At 39.0% G+C, this 20,546-nt stretch overlaps 2 protein-coding genes across 2 annotated transcripts; both read right to left on the reverse strand.

Moving 5' to 3' along the window:
• Positions 1-4,026: 4,026 nt before the first annotated feature.
• LOC104443948 (dirigent protein 5) lies at positions 4,027-4,856 on the reverse strand. The gene has a single exon (XM_010057507.3). The coding sequence runs from the start codon at positions 4,819-4,821 to the stop codon at positions 4,264-4,266; it is 558 nt and encodes a 185-aa protein (XP_010055809.2). The 5' UTR covers positions 4,822-4,856; the 3' UTR covers positions 4,027-4,263.
• Positions 4,857-18,449: 13,593 nt separating this feature from the next.
• On the reverse strand, positions 18,450-19,117 carry LOC104443949 (dirigent protein 5). The gene has a single exon (XM_010057508.3). The coding sequence runs from the start codon at positions 19,086-19,088 to the stop codon at positions 18,537-18,539; it is 552 nt and encodes a 183-aa protein (XP_010055810.1). The 5' UTR covers positions 19,089-19,117; the 3' UTR covers positions 18,450-18,536.
• Positions 19,118-20,546: the final 1,429 nt, after the last annotated feature.

Below are 20,546 nucleotides of genomic sequence, written 5' to 3' on the forward strand. Positions count from 1 at the left end.
AAAAAAAAAGGGGACTATGATGAGCCATCATGTATTTTGGGGGAGGGAAAGTGACAGGGACAACCTATCTATCAGTGGTGGGGAGGGAAAGAAAAATAAATTTGGGGGTGGGGGTGGGAGTGGGAGGAGGAAGAGAGTGGGGTGGATCTTAGTGGGGATTTACACGTGAGGACATGAACTCGACGGTCAATAATGTCTTTATGCACGTGTTGGAGAATTCCAACACGCACCCCATTTGGTTTTTTCTCCGGTCAACCGGTTTCTGGTGAGACAGTGGCGGAGTTAGGTTGCCAAGTCAGTCTGTTGCGGAGTTGAAATTGAAGCCTGAGCGGGTTTGTCAATAAGCGGTAGGTAAGCTACTAATTATCCAATGCCGGTCCTTGATCAATCAAAAATCAGATTACAATAAGCCATCTAGTGATGTCGGTGTAATATATATCAGTCTTTCTACTTCACTTTGAAACATGTTTCGTATAAAGCCATAATGTTGATAACATATGTGACAGATAAGAACCAATCATTAAGGCATACAATTCATTATTGTGACTTTTTTTTCATAAGTAAAGATTCTGTTAATGAGGATCTTTAAGACACTTAATCAAAATAGGATCGTGATTCTCAGACCTCTATTAATTTTTTCGCAATACTTATACTTCGTTTATTGGAAAGTAAGATTTGTTCCTTTATTAAGTATGGCTCAATTAATATTTTGAGGATTTTTGCGACAAGAACTTTTATAAAGGCAAAGGTGAAGCCCCGCGTTGTTAGAGTGACTTAGTGGGGAGGGACCATCCTTGATATACTTTCTATTCAGTACTATGGGGACCGCGTTCTTTGGTGCTTACTGGCCGCCCTGTCTACTATTTCTTGGCGAGACTTTTCCAATTGAGGTAGACTTATATCACGAGAATGTACGAAATTAGACTTCGCATGAGAGAGTTTGAAGAGACACCTCTCCATTTGGGACCATAACCATAGCAATGTGGGCTACCAAAACATGCGACAACGTAGAAAGTGACTTTGAAAAGAAGATTAGCGTCACCGGATTTGATTACTATGATTACCGAAGATAATTTAAATGGAGTTAAAAAAAAATTAAAAGGTGAAAAAAGTGGAGAAGTGGGTCAACGATGGCCAAATAAAGAGGAAAAAAAAATGGAAAGAACTCAATTCAAAGTGGGAAAATTTACCCTGATCATAATCTTAATAGAGGATCATTCAACGTGGAAATCTTCGTTGCAAAATGAAAAGGAAAGAGGCGATGTTTCGTGGAAATTTCAACACCAACACCAACCGCACATCTTTTGAAAAGTCCAGTGGGATCATTATCAGAAGAAAGTGACACTTGAGAAACTCATATGGATATGCATTTTCAGTCCACCCTCAAATTAATTTCTATGTAATTAATACGTGTTTTAACTATAACCGCGCCTATGACCAAAAAAAAAAAAAACTATGACCGCGCCTTAAACCATCGGCATTTATTTTCATCAATGCGCTTTTGTGTCTTTTTATTTTTATTATTTGTCCACTTTCACAAAACTGCAGCATTTTGAGTGAGGTTATTGTGGCATGCTGAGAGTTGTCAATGGCTTGAAAGAATTGAATTTTCAAACAATGCTTGTCCTTGAAAAGTTTATTTGATGTGCCCATATTCATCAAGTTGGAGATAGATTGGATGCTGCCAAAAATTCGAACTTGCCCTATCAGGACTGGCATTTACTAAGTAGGGGTGAGCAATTTCTGGATGGATAGGTTCTAGAGAAGCTACCTTGTCAGGATCAGTTTTCAATTTTCGAAATTAGGAACCTACACCAGAACTAGTCAGCAGGGTCGGTCTGGTCCAGTTCTAGCTTTACCCTAGACTGATGATCACCCCTAGTTTAAACTAGATTACTCTTCACAAACCACAGAGATTGCATGTGGAGATTTTATTTAGTCTTAAAATGTATCATCCTTACAATGGTTTATTAGAATCGAAAACAAAGTTTGTAAATGTTAATTCGGAGCGTAGTTTGCATAATGATTTCATTCCTAATTGACAATGATTAATAGAAGTCGTAATAATTTAATTTTGAGGAACAAAGCTTTTCTAATATCATTCGTATAGTTTGATGTCCATTTTGAGGCGAAAGTATTTGTCTCCTAAAGTATTTGTCTCCTTGAAGAGTATCTGTCACAAAAAATCGCGATTCCTCTTGCCATGAAGAAATCTCCAGTTCTGTCCACAATGGAAAGATCCCCAGTTTGAGCTGCCTTTATATCTACACCCATTATGTTCAAAGCGCCCTTGTGATCCGTTAAATGGAACACTAAAATGTCGGCGAACCAGGCGTTGTAGTCACTCTTTATGTCCTAGAAATAAAAGCGTTGAGATTGAGTGACCGCCGAAGAGAGAAAGTAATTATCCCTCGTCGTCAAGCGTGGAACCTGATCAGCTTCCCAAAATTGAAGTTGCCAAGCTCGGTTTCATTGTAGTCTGACTGTGAAAGCACAAGTAAACTCTCTCATGATTGAGTTGGGTCAACGGTGACCTAGAACTACGGGCTTGTCTTTGTCCTTTGGTTGGTGGAAGACCAAGACCCAATGCATAATCACAAGGACATGTTAGCATGGCCCTGCCAAGATTTTGATATATCAATCCAAAGATATTAAGCAATTAAGACGCGAAAGCATTCCCAAAATTGAAGTTGCCAACCTCGGTTTCATTGTAGTCTGACTGCGAAAGCACGAGGAAACTCTCTCATGATTGAGTTGGGCCAACGGTGACCTAAAACTACGGGCTTGTCTTTGTCCTTTGGTTGGTGGAAGACCAAGACCCAATGCATAATCACAAGGACATGTTAGCATGGCCTTGCCAAGATTTTGATATATCAATCCAAAGATATTAAGCAATTAAGACGCAAAAGCATTCCCAAGCTCGGTTTCATTGTAGTCTGACTGCGAAAGCACGAGTAAACTCTCTCATGATTGAGTTGGGTCAACGGTGACCTAGAACTACGGGCTTGTCTTTGTCCTTTGGTTGGTGGAAGACCAAGACCCAATGTTAGCATAATCAATCAAAGGACATGTTAGCATGGCCCTGATTGAGTTGGGTCAACAACCTAGAACTTTTGATATAATCAATCCAAAGATATATATCAATCCAAAGATATTAAGCAATTAAGACGCATTTAATTTACAAAAAAATTAGAAAATATTTTTCTAAAGATAATCGCCTATAACGCATAAATAATTAATGAACTGAAAAATGTTTTTATTATTCATGAAAATGTTTAGATACAAATTGCTGTCGGCAATCAAAATATTTTTCATTAATTAATTATTTTAGGTAGTATAAGTGATTATTTTTTGAAAAAACATATTGTATATTATTCATTTTTGGCTAAATAAATGCAACTTTGTATCACAAAAAAGTACGAAATCAGGCTTCACACAATAGAGCTTTGAAGAGAAACTTCTCTATTTGGGACTACAACCATAGCAATGTGAGCTACCAAAACGAGCAACAACGTAGAAAGTGACATGCAAAAGATAATTAGTTTTATCGGATTTGGTTGCTATGATGGACGAAGATAATCTAAATGGAAGGCGAAAAAAGTGAAGAAGTGAGTCAAAGTTCAAGAAAACTACAATGGCCATTCAAGAGGAAAATGGAGAAAACTCAATTCAAAGCGGAAAATTTAGCCTGGTTCATAAGCGTAGGAGAGTATCGTTATTGAGCCTAATATTTACCTATCTGACTTGGATAACTTTGTCATAGAGAAGAAAGAGGCAATCTATTGGAGGCAATTCAATCCAAACACCAACCGCATCTCTTTCGAAAAGGTTGGTGGGATCTATGTTAAAAAAAAAAAATGACACTATAGAGAGTCAAATGGATGTACGTTCTCAGTCCACTCTCAAAATAGCTTCCATGATTGGTTTTCTCAAAGTGCGAGTCGAGTCATGAACGCAATGAAAAATGCTTTAATCGGTTTCTCTTCTGGCAAAACACATAAAAGAATGAGAGATCTGGGAAGAAAGTTACTAAAATTAGGCAATATGCTGCTTCTTTTTACTAGGTGTTTCAACCAGATCACTTCACAAAATACAGAGATTGCGCATGGAGATTTTATTTAATTATTAAACATGAAAGACGGATCTTCCATACAATAAGTTCTTATATGTATTCGAACAAAATGAGATAGCGGTTTTATTCCTAATAGACAATGATAAACAAAAGTCCTCGCTAGAATTCAACCCTCGAGGTACAAAGCGTGTCTAATAACACTCATACAGTTTGATGTCCATTTTGATGCGAAAATACTTGGCTCCTTGAAAAAGATCGGTCTCGAAGGTTGCGATGCCTCTCGCCATGAAGAAATCTCCGGTTCCGCCCACGATGGAAAGATCCCTAGTTTGAGCCGCCATTATATCTGCACCCATTATGTTCAAAGTTCCCTTATGTTCTGTCGAATTGAACACCAAAGAGTAGGCGAACCATGCATTGTAGTCATTCTTCATGTCGTAGAAATAGAAGCCTTGAGCTCTAGCGACCGCTGGGGAGAGATAATTTTTATCTTTCGTCATCGGGTCGTCGAATACGAACAACTTCCCAAACTTGAAGTTGCCAAGCCCCGTCTCGTTAGCGACCGCTGCAGACGTTGCGTTGGCCACGTCGTTGCCACCAAAGAGTATGTCATGGAAGTAGAGGACAAACCTCTTGCATGGTTGGTCCCTGTTGAAGGTTTTCTTGGTAGCCGATGAGAACTGGCTTGTGAAGAGGAGGAGGAGGAAGAGGAAAAGGAAGCATGATTTGTGTGCGACCAAGTTTCTCATGGTTAACTATGCGTAGTTGCTAGCAATTGGCTAATGCTTGTGAATAATAGACGGGGTTGCACTTCTCCTTATATAGGAATTCTTTGGACCCACATTTCATTGTAGGGACATACTTTTTTATTTTCTTTTTCTTTGTTTAATTCGTTATACTTTTTTCTTGAAATAATTTGTCAATTTAAGATATTATATAACCATTATCTGTCTCCTAATGGATCTATTTTGACTGCCAAAGCACGTGGTAGCTCTCTCTTGGTTGGTGGGATATGGTATATTTGCTTTAGGAAGAGGCATTTCCGGGAATCTGCGTCAATGGTAACTTAGCACTAGAAGCTTGTCTTTATCCTTTGTCCGCGTTAGGCTAAGAGGCAATGCATTTTTTTTATGGACATATTGGCATGACCTACAAAGATTTTGGTATATCAACAGAAAGATACCAAGCAATTAGACTAAGGCGAAGATGAGTGAAGGCCAGGCTTTGTCGTGATCCTTCTTAAATGTTATGGGGAGGGACAATTTGGAGGTCATGTCAAAAGAGAATCAGTGATCCTCAATCGATCAGGAAGAAATACTTGGGCACCGATTCCGATTTTAACGGAGACATCTCTGTTTCCTCCTCTATCAAAATGAGGACAGGGTATTACTGTTACTGGGTCAATGAGTACAAAGGAGCCACAATAAGCGACTAGATTGATGATAAGAGCTTGGCTTATATCCAAATATCCGCATCATGGCTAACGAGCGAGTCTTGAGCATGATTTCATCGCTTCGATACTCCTAGACGCGAAGCAGCTGAGAACAGAGCGAGTCCTATGCTATTTTGAAATAGACACTAGTGGTGATGATCAACGACCACCAACCTCCGAGACGACTAGCAAGCATCAAGGAATAGTCAGTCTTTGAGCGTTTTCTTTCCATGTGACGCCACGACGCCACAAGAAAGGAGTTCTCTGTGAGTGTTGTGTAGAGAATGAAGGTCCTCGGGTCACCCTCAAACGTAAAAACCTTGGCCAAATAGAAGTGGCGTTTAGGACCTGAGCATGTCCTTAAACTACTCCACCATGAATCGGGCATTCCAGGGTGCCCAGTTAACCCCATTTACAGGGGATTTAACTGGAATTACGGTATAACGTCCTCATTGGGCTTCCCCGCCAACCCCTTCACAGGAAGGGGGCCCACCTCAGATCCCCGTGAAGCCCTTCTCCTAGCATACTAGGCTGGGTTCAGGGAAATGAAGAGGCCTGGGTAGCCCCCCACGCGAGTGGACTACCCAATAGAAGTGGCGTTCTTTTTCCTGTCTTGTCTGGTCGCGCCAAGTGGCACAATCTTAAGGAGGTGAGTTTAAGTAAGTCAAATTTTTTGATGATCAATTTGTGAGATCTTTAAATTTTATTGTCCTTAAATCAAATGTCTATCCTAATTTTTGTGGAAGGTCATACCGACATTTTTTATTTGACTAAAAAAGTCAATATTTCGCCATTTTTTAATGAAAATTTGAAACTTAAATGCCTAATTTTATATGCATATGCTAGACCGACACCTATAAACGATTTCATTTTTACGTTTTTGCAATTTTGACCTAAAGTCAAATTTTTAGGTTTGACAAAATAGTCAGATAAAAAATTAATACTTGTTTTTTAAGAATATAGTGTCCAATTACTGAGGAGATGTAATGCTCTTAATTTCTACATACAGTTGAGGTTCTAAGGACACTTACTAATTGATTTTTTTTTTTTTTTGTTAAGAAACGAGACTCGTTGCAATGAGGGATTTCGATTCTTGAATTTTCTAACTTAAACTGTTGAGAAATGCCACCATTGTGTGCCAATAGCTTCATTTAAGCATGCAAGGAGTTGGTGCAGTTTTGTAAATGAGCTTGGATTGATTGAACTATGGTGAATGTATTATAGCAAGCGGAAGCTGAAGAAAGAGAAGGGACGTGATGAAGACCAAACGGAAATGTTTCTTTGATTTCATTTCGTCTAGATTTGTGGATCTGATCTATATGATGACTAATGTTTCATGGAGATGCTTGGCTATTGGTAATAAATCTTGGGTTTATATATATTTAGAGGGAATTTTACTTGGCACTTTTGTGCTTATGGGAATCTTACTATGATTCAGGAAATGCAGGAAATAAGGTGGGACAGTGAAATCAAACCTAAAGATGGAAAAATTCAATTGCGATTCATTTATATAAAAACTATAGTAAAAGAGTTGTTGGGAGCATGCTTTATTCGAGAAAATCACCAAGGAGTTTAGACTAATAAGTTATTGACCAAATATGATATATTAACTACTATAAATAATACTACAATGTGGGAATTCATTTTAACATTACTCACTCGTACATCTCAACAATCTATAAATTATAACGATCGATGATGGCTGGATTGTCATATCAACAGTTTTCAGTGGAAATTAATCAAAATAATTATATTAAAATCTCGCGCAAAAATTAATGATTAATTTGATAAAATTGAAAATTTTAGTATTAAAATAATATTTATATAATAAATTAATGATTGATTTGGTAATTTTTCCTGACCATTTGACTAATGATTAAGATGGTATCGGTCCACCCATCTCTGTAGACCATAATGCGTTAATGGAAAAGAGAACCGTGCGAAGAAGATAACCGGATGATGATGGCCAGGGCGCGGAGATAAGTCAAATCATGATAATGGCAAATGTTTGTTGGGGTAGGTACCGGATGCCCGCTGGTCCCGAGTTTCCAGGAAAGCACATGGCCCGATGACTCTTGACTACATCCAAGTGCCGTGATCGATGCGAACGGCATCTTTTCAAAAGCGATCGTACGATGGATCCACGGCGCTGAAAACAACACAGCCACGAGGGTTTCTTCTGGGACGCCAGAGTTGAAATTTGCTTTATGATGACTCGGTGCTTTGACAAGTTGGCGGGATCCCGTTTCACGTTTAGCTCATTCTCGCTGGCGTAATCCGAGACGAAGATTGGGTCGGTCGGTGAAAAGGCGAGTCGAAGTTGGAGACCAAGATGGCGGCATTAAAAAACGAGCGGAGCTTCAGAAAAGTGGGTCATCTTTTCTCCTTTTGAGTAATTATGACCAACCTTCAATGATTAAGAACCTAATAATTTTTTGATTTCTAAACCATCAAGTTGACACATGCTAAGACGCCGCCGTAGACCCACTACTGCCTGCTTTCCTCTTATTTCCCTTTTTCATATTCTCGCCCACGTGCATCCACCATAGCACATATGTTTCTAGGGAAATAATTACCTAAAAATTCATAAAACTATACCACTACTATTTCAGCCCTATTTTTTTAAAATTTAATTAATTTAATCTTGATTTTTTTGACGATTTACTAATTTACTCTTTCATTTTTTCCAAATTTTTCTGACATGAACATAAGGCATATCACATGACATCGTAAGAGCTAATGTGGAAGATCTTTTCAATTTCTTTTTTAATTTTCTGAGTTTTTTCTTCTTATTTTTCCTTTCCTTTTCTTTCTTTTTTGTCCTTTTCATCTCTATTTCCCTTCACCAATCGTTGGCTCTAGGTCATAAAACGAGTGGTGATTTTTGGATGCTTGGGGAGATTTGGAATCAGAGTGAAAGTTAGGAATTTTTTTTTAAAAAAAAATTCAAGATATAATTGAGATTGGATCTAAAATAAGGTTTTTTTTTTAAAAAAAAAAAAAAAAAGAGAACTAGCCTACCAAAACATATGTTTTTGTATTGCACACAGGTGGAGATGCTAATTCTGAATGGAGATCAAGATGTTGTGACATGTAGTATATCATAGCGTACAAGTTGTGTCTTGTCATGTGTTGGGAATGACTGATCCCCGAAAAAACCGGATTCGACACTAAATCGAACCCCTAAACTCAAGCGGAAGACAAGCCCGGGAATTCTAACACGTATCACCGATCCTAAAGCACACCACAGATTCGAACGTACCTTTTAGCCACAGATTAAACACCGACGCCAATGGAGGAAGAGAAATCTTGGTCCTGTTGATCCGGTGAAGCAAAAACGCCTTCGGGAGTCACTGTTTCCCTTTTGGAGGAAAACGACAGAGAGAGGGAGGGAGAGAAGCGTACGTCGTTTCTTTTAATTAAACGGTCCCTTTTCTCTCTCTCTCTCCTCCCTTTTATACCCCATTCTTTCCACGGGCCCTATTCCCGTGGGCGGGCTTCCAGGGCCCAACTTGGGCGGACGGGCCTTAAGCCCAAATCAAATAAAGTCTTCATCTCCCACTCGCACATGGTGGGCCGAACAGAGATTCTCTTTACCTCTCTTCAACTTTCATACCAGGTGAATAATCCGTGCGACCAGATACTTTGAGAGCTCGTTGCTATACATCTGTTAGGAATATGTAGCGGCTCATAATTGGGCGTCACACTTTGAGTAGATTTAGTATGCGGTACCCTAGATCGATTGATCACATTTATATCTCCCTTGATCTCTTTTAAACATGATATATATATTGTATTCACAATTATAATTATCACAAAGACACTCATAATTGGTCGACCAGTGAATACAAAACCACAATGTGATTCTCCGAAATCGATCTTCCTCTTTCCTTCAAACTCTCAATTTCAGTCCAGCTTGCTTTTCTAGAAATGCCCAATTAGATCGAATCATCTCATGACCATTGGCAACACCCTAAGATAGCAAACACTAAATATAAATCTTGAGAATAAGTAAGAGTCATGAGGGGACTTAAAAAATTGAGGAACTCTCTTCCTCAAGAGTCTCACACGTCATAAAAGTTGAGATCAAACTTTTTTGCCACTCTTATTGGTCGTCTCATGCATACGTAGTATGAAATACGTATTACGGTATTAACTCCTTTCCCATGGAGCGTATGTCTACACCTTTCAATACCGTATAGATGATAGTTCAGACATACCCAATGTCTAACTTGAGTTCACGTATCTACTCTTTTTACAAAATTCATCAGACCTCACATCTAGCATCTTAGACAGATAAAGTAAAATATGTGGGGTATTTTACTTTCGGACATAGTAAGTATTATGTCCTCATCTTAACACTCAGTTAAGGCAACATACGTATTTTAAGCTTGAGCTCTCGATTATCACCTAGATAATAAGCTTAAAAACAGTCTCATCTCTATTTATCACATAGTAAATAGAGGCGATTACCCGTGTGAGTGGGCTAATCTTATATCTGTCCGACATACTTCTCAACAAAAAATAATGCACTGAGCATTAAGATGCATAAAGATCATACAAAAATTCATAGGCATTAATAATGAAACAACACAAGTTCATTGATGTGAACAACTCAGGGAAATTACAATATCCAGTACATCAGACTCTACGCAATCCTAGAGATTTTACATGACCACAAAAACACATCTCTAGGTATTGGCTTTGTCATAGGATCTGCTACCATTCTATGCGTAAATATGTACTGTAAGTTCACATCTTTTCGTGCAACCATATCTTTCACAAAGTTATACTTGGTATCTATATGTTTGGTCTTGCCATGATACTTTGGATCTTTGGTGTACGCTATAACTGCTTGGCTATCACAGTTAACCAACAATGGATTTGCAGCTTTCTCATTAATACCTAAATGATCCAAAAATCTCTTAAGCCAAACTCCTTCTTGTACCGCTGATAATGCCACGAACTCAGTTTTCATCGTGGACAAGGCTATACACTTTTGTTTCTTCTTTGCTCCAACACATGGTGCCATTATTCGGTAAAAGAACAAACCTAGAGGTAGATTTCCTTTCATTTAAATCTCCTCCCCAATCAATATCAGAATAGCCTTAAAGTCGCAGATCCTTTCCATAATAACTCAACGTATAATCAGCAGTCCACTTTAGATACCTCAGTATTCTCTTAACGGCTTTCTAACGTGCTTGACCTGGATTGGATTGGTATCTACTCACCATTCCAACTACATAACATATGTCAGGTCTTGTACACATCATAGCATACATCAAGCTCTTTACAGCACTAGCATAAGGAACATGTTTCATTTGTTCCTTCTCTTGTGGAGTCCTTAGACACAGTTTATGGCTCAATCCTTCACCTTTTGCAATAGGAGTGTCAATGGGTTTACAGTCTTGCATACGAAATCGTTCAAGAACCTTATTTATATAGGTTTCTTGCGAAAGAGACAACGATCTCTTCGAACGATCTCTCGAAATCTTAACTCCAAGAATGTATGCAGCCTCACTCATATCCTTCATCTCAAAGTTGGAAGACAACCAACTCTTGACAGTCTTAACAAACTCCATATTGCTTCCAGCAATTAGTATATCATCAACATATAATGATATGATCACAAATTGATCATTGGATCTTTTGATATATACACAATGATCCTCATCAATTATTGTAAAATCATATGCCATTATGGCATTATGAAAACGTATATACCATTGTCTTGATGACTGCTTAAGACCATATATCGACCTCAAAAGTCGACATACTTTTTCTTATTGGCCTTTCACTATGAAACCAGCAGGTTGTTCCATATATATTTCTTCCTCTAATTCTCCATTGAGGAAAGCAGTCTTTACATCCATTTGATGTAACTCAAGATCCAGACTAGCCACTATTGCCAGAATAATGCGAATCGAGGTAAATCTCACTACAGGAGAAAACGTATCTTCATAATCAATTCCTTCCTGTTGATTGTACCCATTCGCCACAAGGCGAGCCTTATGCCTTTCAATCGAGCCATTAGCCTTTCGCTTTATTTTGAGAACCCACTTGTTCCCAATAGCTCTGCGTCCTTTTGAAAGATCAACCAGTTCCCAGACTTGATTTGATTTCATTGACTCCATTTCCTCTTCCATTGCATGAATCCACTTTTCCTTATCAGGGCAATTCAGAGCCTCATTGATATTTCTTGGCTCATCCTCATCTTGTGGAGCAACCATAAAAGTCTCCCCTTCAATGTCAAAACGTCGACGAGGAATACTTTGGCGACTTGTTCGCCGTATGGGAGATTGTACACTTTGCACATCATTTCCCATTGTGCTCCCACTTGGATGAAGTCCACTAAGGTCATTATCTTGATCCAAGGTTTCAAATAGGGAGTGATCTTCCCTTATTTCGCCCTTCTTAGGAAACTCATCCTCTAAGAATGTGACATCTCGTGATTCAAATTCAGTTATACTCCTATTTTCCTGCTCACCTATGAACACATACCCAATCGAGTGTTCGAAGTATCTCATTAAAATACTCTACTTTTATCTGGGACTCAATTTCCCAAACTTGTGACAGGACTTATGAGTATAGGCAGCATAACCCATGGCTTAAGTAAACTTAAGTCCGGTTTTCTATCTATCCATAACTCATATGGAGTGGAACTAACTGATTTAGAAGGCATTCGGTTAAGTATATAGGCAGCAGTTAACAACGCATCACTCCAAAAAGTGATATATAAGTTAGCATGCGCCATCATGGACCTAACCATTTCCAATAGGGTTCTGTTTCTTCTCTCTGCAACACCATTTTGTTGAGGAGTATATGGAATAGACAACTGTATTTCTATTCCTTTTCACCACATAATTTTCTGAACTTATCAGATAAATATTCTTGACCTCGATCGGATCTAAATACTTTTATTTTCTTGTCTAATTGATTCTCTACCAGGTTCATAAACCTTTTGAAACAACTTATTGCTTCAGATTTATGATAAATCAAATAGACATATCCAAATCGAGTGTAATCATCTATAAAAGTGATGAAATAAATAGCCCCATGCCTTTCTTTCACATTCATTGGACCACAGATATCAGTATGGATTAAATGCAGAGGAAGTTCAGCTCTTTTTCCTTTTCCAAATGGTTTCCTTGTTGTTTTCCCTTCTAGGCAATGCTTACATATGGACAAATCGACTTTTTCAATATTGCCCAACAAGCCCTCTTTGGCTAGTCTATTCATACGCTGTTGGCCAATGTGACCAAGTCTAGCATGCCACACATTCACATCATTATTATATGAATTAGGAGACGTGATAAGGGAATAACTAACATTTGCATTGACATACTCAATATCTAATACAATGAAACCATCCAGAAAATAACCACAACCATAGTAGTTTATATCCAAATACAAATCTACACCTTTATTATGGAAGTTCATATTAAAACCTAGTCTAACCAACACTAAAACAGACACTAAATTCCGACGAATTTCCGGAGCATACAATACATCATGAAAGAACAAAGTGCGTCCACCACGCATATTGAGTTGGCATGTGCCAATTCCTTTCACTTCAGCTCTGGAGTTGTTTCCCACATAGATCCACTTAGTTCCAGTTGGCACTCGTCGGAATTCCACAAAGGATCCTCTATCCTTCGCTACATGGTCCGTCGCTCCTGAATCTACAGTCCACAAAGGATTAGACTCAGTTAAGAATACAGAACTTGACACATAAGTAAAGTTCTGAAAAGTACAAGGGGTGTTTACCTTCTTTGGCTCACGACAATTGCGAGCATAGTGACCCTTCTGGTCACAATTGTAACACTTCACCCTTAACATTTTCTTCACTTGAGGACGTTTTCCTCTCTTGTGTTGGTTAACTTTTGATTTCTTGCAACAAGGACTTGATCCTTTGCAATCTCACATATTGAACGAATCAATACGCTTGCGCTTAGAGCTCAAAGCCCTTTCTAAGCTAGAACCAGCATTGTAAATGTCTACTTTTGACTCAAATGCCGTTAGACGGTCCTCTATTAGCTCAAGGTGGCACACAGCATCCTCAAGATCTTCCATAATATGGACAAGAGCTTCTAGTGCTTCTTGCTTTTCCAGCACATATTGGACTTTCATGTGCCAAATTTCATAGTTGTCACCATTGAGCTTTTCACCTTTGTTCAGCTCGGCAACTATGCTCTTTGTGGCTGAAGTCATTGATCGAACACATCGAGACATATGCACGAATTATTAATGCCTGTCATTTATGCATCCCTTTTTACATAGACCCATCATATTAATGAATAATTTCAAGTAAGGCTTCAGAATCAAAAGGTCACTATGTTTCCAATCATCCTCCAAAAAACCTAACTTAAAACTATCATCAATATAATTATCTTATGCAAAATCAATTCTATGAAGTTACAAAAACTTCTAAAACTACCCACGACTAATTACCCACAAAGAACCAAAGATGAATGAAAGCAACACATTATAGGCATCCAATAAAACAATAATGCTTTCAATTAACACCAATAACATATAAGTTGCTACAGTATCAACAATCAGGTAGTAAACATTACATTAAGTTGTCCACAAAGCACACTTAATATATATCAGCCAATACAACTAACACCAAGTCGGACACGAACGGAAAGATCCTCTTTTGTTCAATTTCTTGATCTTTTCCCTTGAAACAATACAGTAATATTCATTTACAAAATCCATCACAATTTTCTTATAGGAAGCAGCTCCGTTGACATCCCATATGCGATTCAACACATCTTGCCATTCAGGTGGAAGAGTGTTTATAAAAAATCGCACCATCTCTGACTGTGACATTGGACGACCATTCCATATGACCTGTTGAATTTTCCCGTTGACTTCAAGGACATGATCAATTAAGTCACCTCTCTCCCATCGATGATCAGTCAGCTCAGCTATCAACTTAGACAGTCTATCCTTTTGCTCATCGGTAATTGCACGAATAGGTGCGCGTAAGCGTAATCTCAGAGGAGGCATTATTCCTGCAACAAATGCAGAACAAACAAGGGATCACATTATAATCCACATAGACTTAATTGAAAAAGAAACACATTCTTTTCCTCTCTTTTTTTTTGGGGTCAACGGTCAACGGTCAACGGTCGTCGGTCAATGGTCAACAGTCGTCAACGGTCAACGGCGGTCGACGGTCGTCGGAACGGTCGGACCGGTCGGGCCGGCCGAGTTGGTCGGGCCGGTGGGCCCGGCTCGAGCGAACCGACGGAATGTGCCGCGCGCGTGTGCGGGCTGACGTCACACAGACGTCAGCCGGCACGTGCCACGCGCGGGTCGGGTCGCCGGCCGGTGACCGTCCGGCGAACCGTCGCCGTGCTGACGTCATCGATGACGTCACCCTAGCGATTATTGACCGTTGGGTGACGTCATGCTGACGTCAGCACGCGTTGGTCCGCGGACTGGCGCGTGCCGGCTCGCCGGCCGGCGGTGCGCACGCGTCGGTTCGCCGACCGGCGCGTGTGCCGCACGCGCTGGGCGACGCAACGCTTCCGAGCGCGTCGCGCCCACGCGCAGCGGCTTCTGGCTGCGCGTGTGGGCGCGTGCGGCGTCGCCCGGCGTACGACGTACCTCCAGACTCGTCTCGACGTCACCTTTCTCCCCATCTTTTCAGAAAACAGTTTCGACATACGAAAACTCAGTAAAAAGGCCGAAGAACGCTCGTGTGTCGGGATTTTTGTCCTGATCCGTACGGCCGAAAGTTTCTTCGCGAAAACTCAATCAAAGAACATGAAATTGATCGGGAAAACGTGAACTAGGGCTGTGATACCAATGTTGGGAATGACTGATCCCCGAAAAAACCGGATTCGACACTAAATCGAACCCCTAAACTCAAGCGGAAGACAAGCCCAGGAATTCTAACACGTATCACGGATCCTAAAGCACACCACAGATTCGAGCGTACCTTTTAGCCACAGATTAAACACCGACGCCAATGGAGGAAGAGAAATCTTGATCCTGTTGATCCGGTGAAGCAAAAACGCCTTCGGGAGTCACTGTTTCCCTTTTGGAGGAAAACGACAGAGAGAGGGAGGGAGAGAAGTGTATGTCGTTTCTTTTAATTAAACGGTCCCTTTTCTCTCTCTCTCTCCTCCCTTTTATACCCCCTTCTTTCCACGGGCCCTATTCCCGTGGGCCGGGCTTTCTGGGCCCAACTTGGGCGGACGGGCCTTAAGCACAAATCAAATAAAGTCTTCATCATGTTAAGAATTGGTCACAAAAAAAAAAAATTACAATTTTTAGTTCATAACATAAATATGATGGAAAAAGTCCCTAGAGTCTTGTTAGTGCATATATTGTTCATACACATTTTCTCTTTGTTTCTTGGCCCAAGGAAACCTTTGGACACCTCTGTTACCTTTGATAAGAAAAAAAATGAAGAGTGATCAATTTATTGTTGTTACATAGTGAGGAGTATAATAAGTCAATTTATAATCTTTAACACCACTTTATAGTTCCCTACCGCATTTGATTCGCATGTAAGCATTTCTAATACAATATGAGTCTTCTTAGACACAAGGAAAAGATTCAGTTTCAAAGGCTACGCATGACAAAATTTCTGAAACAAAAATTGATTTCTGGCCAGAAATCAATTTCTTAATTTCTATTCCCCGGACAAGTTTCTGAGCAAAGAAACCCGTTTGATAACGACTCAAAATTTCTATTTCTGAAACAGAAATCCGTTTGATAATAGAACAAAATTTCTATTTCTAGGAATAGAAATTGATTAGATAACAACATAAGAAATCCTTAAATACAAAATAATAGTCGAAATAATACTAAAACAACATGGGAAATCCTCAAATACAAAATAATAGTTGAAATAATACTAATACATTACAAAAGTATATGGAATTTCCGGCATATTATTATTCCTTGCCATTTTATTAGCAATTGTTTTTCTAAGCATATTTATTTGGCTTCCCTCCTCGGTCAATGTATCGTTTGCAAGCTCATCCTGCGTAGGTTCAGACAAGTACTGTGAAAGCATGAATATGGGTGCCATCAATGGCGCTTATACAGCCTTGTCATTTTATCAAAAACTAGTATTATATAAGATTATCAACAAAATAAAATTAATGGTGTAAAGAAATATATGAGAATTCTACCTTAAAGTAATATTTATGGTTAGGAACCAATCGGGGGAAGGTCGGTTTATTTTGATTCTTGAATTGATTCAGTCCGGTTGCTCATTCCTAATTTCTTTATTGTTGCTCAATGAACCTTTAATGGCCCTTGCATAGAGAATCTCTCGCCTTTGAATTAAAATTCAAGATTGTGTAACAATCTAATTATTTTGATTTTGCAAGAATTTTGAATCCGTAAAAAAATAAGGTTAAATTTCTAGGCACGTTTTTTATTCATCTATTACGTAAGAACTTTTTCTTCAACTGGCCATGCGCGTGCCTTTTCTAGGAGAAAAGAGCCCCATTGCTTTTAAGTAAGCATTTAAGAACTTTGGTCGTTTTTGAAAATTGGGGACCCATTCAATTGCCTTTCATCCTAAAGAGAAAGTTATAAAAAAAAAATTGAAAAAAAATGCAAAAAGAAAAAAAAACACGAGCAAAATAAGAAAAAGAAAATTAGCAATAATTTGTGAAGTTGTGGTTATGAGTGAATTAAGTTAGCAAGAAAGCACAAGGTTCTTTTATATGGTTTGATTTCGGTTTCGATTTCTATTTCAAAAACGAGAAGTTAAAAATTTCAGTTTCGATTTCTTCAATTTCTCTATTTCTGAAATAGAAATCTGTTTCAGAAATAGAGAAATCAAATTGCATTACCAAACGGTTTCTGTTCCATTGGTTCTACATTTGATTCATAACTCAAAAGTTGATTGAGACATGGCCTAGACTTCTAGGGATGCTTGCCATGATTGAATGAGAACATATAAGAGGCTCCTGGGGTGGCGCTACCAATATTGCCATATCCTCCTTTAATCTTTTCGTTATATAATAGTCTTGGCGACATTAAAATTAGCTTCCGGGTAGGACCTCAAGGAGGATTAATATATCAACTGGTCCATTTGAACTTTCTAAATTCTTCTTCTTATTATTATTATTTTTTTATTTCCTCTCTATGGAGCAGCTGTTGAATTTTCGTCCGGAAAATAATGCTAAATTGAGTAGAGTTGTTGGTTCTACCACGCGATCCCCCCTTTCCCGTTTGACCATACAATTTTTAGTGGTGAGATAGTATCAAAACCAAATCCAAAATTGGTGGAAGTTGGTTACCATGGTCCATTCAATCATAAGCGCTGACTGATTATCAATAAATATGCGAGATATCATTGTTTGGCAAGTGACGATGTTGGAAACGACGCTTTATTGCATCTAAGCACGACCACAAGGCGAAACGTGAAATGAAGAAAGCGAAATTAACTTGAATTTGAAACGATATGATATGTACAACTCATTTAGTCGGTTTAATAAACACATTTTTTTTTCTCTGTCATTAGTCAAAATAAACTCGATAAAGTGCATATCCGAAATTGCTTGAAAGGAAGGGATTGCTGCAAATTAACTCAATAATCCATACGTTTCAAGTAATGTGCCTCATTATCCCCTAAAGAAAAACCAGTCGACGTATTTCTTAGATCGATAAAAGTCAATTCAAAGAGGAAAATATTTCCTGAACTATATAATTCTTGGAGAATCCTTCATATGTGTCTGAATTTGACCTACCTATAATGGGCTTTTCCGTCGTAAAAACAAAAGGAAGAAAGGCAATGTTTTGGAGGATTGCCAACCCAGATACCAAACACATCTCTTTCGAAAAGTTTGGTGGGATCTTTATTGCATAAAAATGACACTAGAGAAGTCAAATGGATTTGTTTTCAGTACACTCACAAATTTACTTCCATAATTGGTTCTCACTAAATGCCAGTCGCAGCAATGAAAGTAAAGAAAATACTTAGTTGGATAAGATAATCAATCTCTCTTCTTGCAGAACACACACAAGAATGAGAGCTCTGCGAAGAAAGCTTCTCTAATAACACTCATATAATTTGATGTCCATTTTGAGGCGAAAATACTTGGCTCCTTGAAAAGTGTCGGTCTCAATGGTAGCGATTCCTCTTGCCATGAAGAAATCTCCAGTGCCGCCCACAATGGAAAAATCCCTAGTTTGAGCTGCCATTATATCTGCACCCATGATGTTCAATGTGCCCTTTTGTTCAGTGGAGTTGAACACTAAAGTATAGGCGAACCATGAGTTGTAGTCACTCTTCATGTCGTAGAAATAGAAGCCCTGAGCTCGAGCGACTGCTGGGGAGTGAAGATGGTTATCTTTCGTCATTGGGTCATCAAACACAACCAGCTTCCCAAACTTGAAGTCGCCAAGCTTGGTCTCGTTAGCAATAGTCGCAGATGTCGCGTTGGCCACATCGCTGCCATCAAAGAGTATGTCGTGGTAGTAGAGGACAAACCTCTTGCACGGGTGTTCCTTGTTGAGGGTTTTCCTGGTAGCCGATGCGAATTGGCTTGTGCATAGGAGGAGGAGGACAAGGAAGGATGATGTGCGCGCAACAATGTTTCTCATGGTTAAATATGTGTAGTTGCTAGCTTTTGGCTATTGCTCGTGACCCTAGATGGATCTTCGCTTCACCTTATATAGCAGTTTTTGGACCCCGCAGTCCACTGTACTGGGACGCCCCCTCTCTCTTTTCCCCCCTAATTCGTTGTACCTGTTTCTTGAAGCAAATTTTCAATATAAGATATTATTGGACCACTATTCGTCTTCTAATGGATATAGTCTGACTGTGAAAGCACCAGACGACACTCTCCTGTGATCGGTTGGGATTGGTTTATCTGCTTTGGTTGGTGTCAGGCAAAGAGGCAATGCATAATCCCATAAAATATTGGCATGCCCCTCCCAAGATGTTGATATATCTGTAAAGAGATGCGCAGCAACTAGCCTAAGTTGAAGATTAAGAGAAGAAATCATCTTAAGTTTTATTTTTTGGTAAAACAAGGCCAGTTTTCAATTTCATAGAAGTTGCATTCCAGTGTTCAAGCGATTATCCTTGGAAGTCCGTTTAGCGATCACGGCATTGGAACTATACAACTGAAAGAACAGCAAGGTCCAAAATGAGTAGATAAAACTCATGATGAATTTGTCACCCAACAAAATCCCTCATTCCAGCGAGAGAGATAAGTTCTCACTAGGCCTAGTGTGAGATCAAAACAACTTATGTCACATCACATGCCATAGCACAAATAAAAGTACTCTAAAAGTTCAGCACTGGGGACTAATAGCATTCGTATAGCTTAATATCCATCTTCAAACGAAAATGATCTAGTCCTTCGAAAGAATTTAATTCCGCTGCGACAATTCCTCTTGTCATGAAAAAGTTGCCGGTGCCGCCAACGACCAATAAAAACCTAACCTTGTCTGCAATAATTTCTGCCCCCATTATGTTCAATGTGCCCTGGTGCTCCGTAGAATTGAACACCAAGATAAACCCAAACCACGCATTATAGAAGGTCTTCAAGTCCCAGATATAGAACCCCTGACCTCGAGCGACCGGGGCTGAATGGAACACGTGGCCCCTTGTCACCGCATCATTGAATACGACCATCTCCCCCGAGAAGAAGTTGCGAAGAAGAAGTCGCCAAATCCGTCGATCTTCTGTGCGACAGCTAGAGCTATTAAACGAGCGGGTCAGGTCGAGTTTGAGTTAGATCATTAATGGTCCGACCCAAATTGACCCATTAACCAATTTATGACCTATTTATACTTAATGTAAATTTTCCGACCCATACCCGACCCGACCCAAACCAAACCCATATTCGACCCAACCCATATTAATAAAATATTTTCATATTTAACTTGATTTAGAAAAACCTATTCCTATGTTTTTTTTATAAGATTATATTACTAAAATACTTCCAAGCTTATTTCTTATATATATATATATATTTGAAAATGGTGTTGCTAAAATATTTTTATACAATACAAATTTAAAAAATAATTATTTTAAAAAATCGAATTTTAATT

Source organism: Eucalyptus grandis, chromosome 5, assembly GCF_016545825.1.
Source record: "Eucalyptus grandis isolate ANBG69807.140 chromosome 5, ASM1654582v1, whole genome shotgun sequence".
NCBI classification, from domain to species: Eukaryota; Viridiplantae; Streptophyta; class Magnoliopsida; order Myrtales; family Myrtaceae; genus Eucalyptus; species Eucalyptus grandis.

Excerpts from the sequence above, each read along its gene's own strand:
- LOC104443948 (XM_010057507.3), bottom strand. The coding sequence starts at position 4,821 with ATGAGAAACTTGGTCGCACACAAATCATGCTTCCTTTTCCTCTTCCTC.
- LOC104443949 (XM_010057508.3), bottom strand. The coding sequence starts at position 19,088 with ATGAGAAACATTGTTGCGCGCACATCATCCTTCCTTGTCCTCCTCCTC.